General features: G+C 40.0%; 1 protein-coding gene across 1 annotated transcript in view; it reads right to left on the bottom strand.

The window, feature by feature from the left end:
- Window positions 1-3,005, bottom strand: part of LOC117472152 — a 16,330-nt gene extending 13,325 nt beyond the window's left edge. Inside the window, exon 1 of the mRNA XM_034117286.1 lies at window positions 2,955-3,005. Coding sequence (XP_033973177.1) covers window positions 2,955-3,005 — 51 coding nt within the window. The remainder of the gene's footprint in view (window positions 1-2,954) is intronic.
- Window positions 3,006-3,281: the final 276 nt, after the last annotated feature.

Raw genomic sequence — 3,281 nt, 5'->3', positions numbered from 1 at the left:
GGCATGGGGAGAAACAAAAGCCCTGGGTTAGACGGTCTAACTGCTGAATTTTATGTGTGAGTTTAAGGGCATTTTAGTGCCGATATTACAAAAGCTTTTCAAATGCTTGAAGAGAAAGGACGAACTGCCGGATGGATTGTCAACAGGGGTGATTAGTATTTTGTTTAAGAAGGGGAGTAGGGATAAGCTAGGGAACTATAGACCTTTGAGTATGTTAAATAATGATTATAAAATGTTAGCACGGGTGTTGTCTAACAGGTTGAAGAGGGTAATAGGTGCAGTCGTGGGGAGCACACAAGCTTATAGCATACCGGGTAGAGATATAAGTGACACTATTTGTAGCATAAGGGATATTATTGAGATAGATCGTACTTTATTGATCCCAAATTGGGAAATAGTTTTTGTTACAGCAGCATAAAAGGCAAATTATATGAAGGGGGGGATAGGTGGGGTGTTGATTAGTTTAGATTTGAATAAGGCTTTTGATAGGGTAAATCACGATTATTTATTTAGGGTTTTAGAGAAAGCGGGGTTTGGGAGGGGTTTTATTGGGTGGATTAGGAGGATTGCGGTGAGTTGTGTAAGGTTAATGGGATTGTCACTAATGTGTTTAAGCTAGGGAGGTCAGTCCGGCAGGGGTACCCTCTCTCAGCTATGCTTTGTCAGCAGAGCCGTTTGCGACATTGCTGAAAACAAAATGAGAAGGTTGAAGGGGGTGGGTGAGTGTAGTTTACCAGTATGCGGATGACACAACAATTACGGTTAGGGATGTGGAGAGTGTGAAAGGGGTATTTGAGAGTGTAGAGGTATATGGGAGGGCATCAGGGGCAAAAATCAATATGGAGAAGTCTGAGTTTATGGTGTTAGGGACTGGTAGTGTAGGGAGAGCGGAGGTGGAGCTGAAAGAAAATAAGGATTTCTTTAGGGTTTTGGGTATTAATTTGGGGTTGAAGGATAGAGAAGGGAGGGATGTGCAATACGAGGGTGTAGTGGGAAGTATGAGGAAAACGTTGAGGTTTTGGAAGATGAGGAAGTTGAAATTGAGAGGTAAGGTTGTGGTAGTAAATGGGTTAATTATGAGTAATTAGTTTATATTATGAATGTGTTAGATGTGCCGAGAGGATAGTTAGAGAAATAAATAAAATAAGTGAATTTATCTGGGACGGGAGGGGAGTAAGGATTGCAAGGGAGGTGTTAGAAAATGAATATAAGGATGGGGGGTTGAAATTAATAAATATAGATAGGAAGTTAAAAACAATGAGAGTCAAAACCATGATCAAATATTTAAATAAAAAGGATGATATTTGGAAAGTGTTTTTGAGGGATAGTATATAAGGTGGGGGGGGGTGGGGATAGTGGTATTTTTATGTGTTTCAAGAAAGGGTGGATGAGTGGGATGAGTGATTTTCAAGGTGAAGTGATGAGTGCATGGGGAGAGTTCTTGGTGAATGTTAGATATGATTGTGTGAACAGGAAGCAGGTATGGATGCAACCGATTTTCAAAATAAATGATAATGAAGAGGGAAGGTAATGTTTAATTTGCCAATGTGGAGGGCGGGATTTAGGGTTGTAAGGGATTTAGTGTACGAATATGTTCCGGGTTTTATGAGGGCACAGGTGATTATTGATGAGGTTAGAGGGGGGGATTTGTTAATGGGGAAATGGACAGCAGAGAGTCTATTGGAGAGTATAAAGGAAGGAATGCCGGGGGAATGGAGGGAGAATGATTGAAAGTGAGAATGTGGGGAGTGTGGAAAGTGATGTGGTGTTATATGTGTGGGTGAAGGGATGATGAAACTGGGGATTTAAGTTCAAAAGAATTTATAAAATTCTTGGGTTGGGAAATGAGGAGACCAGCATCAGAAAAAGTGTGGGTGGAATGGATGTGAGAAAGATATGGATGAATCTGGAGTGAAAGGCAATAGTATAGAATGTGAGCAGTTTGATTTTCTTTTAAGACACAATAGGGTTTTCAATAATTTGATAATAAGTATGTTTGATAATGAGGTGAAGAGAGAATGTGATTTGTGGAGTGGATGGAGAATTGTATGCATGAGTTTTTGAGTGTAGAGAATTAAAGGTATTTTTTGGGAAATTGAAAGAAATGTATATAGATGTTGGGATATAAGGGTGTTAAAATGTTTGGAATGGAAGGAGCTGTGGCTATTTGGTATGAATGGGAAAATGGATGGTATAATGTTGGTTTATTGAATATGTGTCTCAGTCAGGCAAGATATGCTGTGAAGATAAGAAGAAATGCCGCCCATTATGAGGGGAGAATTGATAAAGTGTGGAATATAATGAAGAGAATATTAAAAGGGATTTGGGAATGTTATTTTATATAAAGGGAAAGATGTTTTTGTGGTGGAGTTTGTGGAAGGAAGTTTAATTGAAGTAGATGATGATGATGATAAGCTTTATATCATTTTGATGAATGATATAAAAGAATGTTTACAGTGATATGTATGAAATTTAGTTTTGATGAAGATTTTGTGGTGGTTTTTGTTTGTATATTAGTATAAAGCATTGGGGTCCTTTCTTTTTTTGGGGATCAGTGATGTGAATTGTGTGTAAAGTGCAAACTTTTATAATAAAAGATTTAAAAAAAAATCCACTAGTGTCGCGGCGTGGTGTGAGTGTACGGGAAAAGAGCAGAGGAATTGTTTGGTGGGGAAGTTGGAGGAAATGCTCGATTTTTGACTGTATTTCAATGTATTTTTTGGGTAAAACTCTCCCTAAACAGCTCTGCTGTCTGGGGGGGCCCTCCCCAGAGAGGAGTTTGAAAATGGTGGTGAAAGGAGGAGGGGCTTGGTCGAAGCAAGGACACAGACGGAGAGGAAGGAAATGGGTCGAAACAAGAGAAGAACCAGAAAAGAACGTGGACAAGGTACGGGGGGAAGAGGAGGGTGGAGAGAAGAAAATAATGAGGATATAAACTATCGTGCAGATCTGACATTGGCTGTGACTGTGGAGGGGGGCTTGAGAAAGCTGTCAATGATGGACATGCTGAATGGGATTCAGGATGAGTGTGGGGTGGTGCTGGGTTGCAGATTAAAAGGAGAAAGATATGAGGTGACGATGTATGAAGAGGGGAAAAATAAATTGTTAGAGGGGGTGAGGATAAAGGGAGTGGTGATCAAGGCTGAAGAACTGACGGCAATGGAGGTAATGGTCTCATTCATGTATATGCCTATATATATAAGAGATAGTGAGATTCTGAGGAAGCTGTATGAGTGGGGAGTAAAGCCGGCCTCTACGATTTAAAAGGAGGTTCATAAAGG

The sequence above is a fragment of the Trematomus bernacchii genome, unplaced genomic scaffold (assembly GCF_902827165.1).
Source record: "Trematomus bernacchii unplaced genomic scaffold, fTreBer1.1, whole genome shotgun sequence".
In the NCBI taxonomy this organism is placed as follows: Eukaryota; Metazoa; Chordata; class Actinopteri; order Perciformes; family Nototheniidae; genus Trematomus; species Trematomus bernacchii.
Note: the sequence above shows the minus strand (reverse complement) of the source record. Positions and strands in the feature narration are given on the sequence as shown.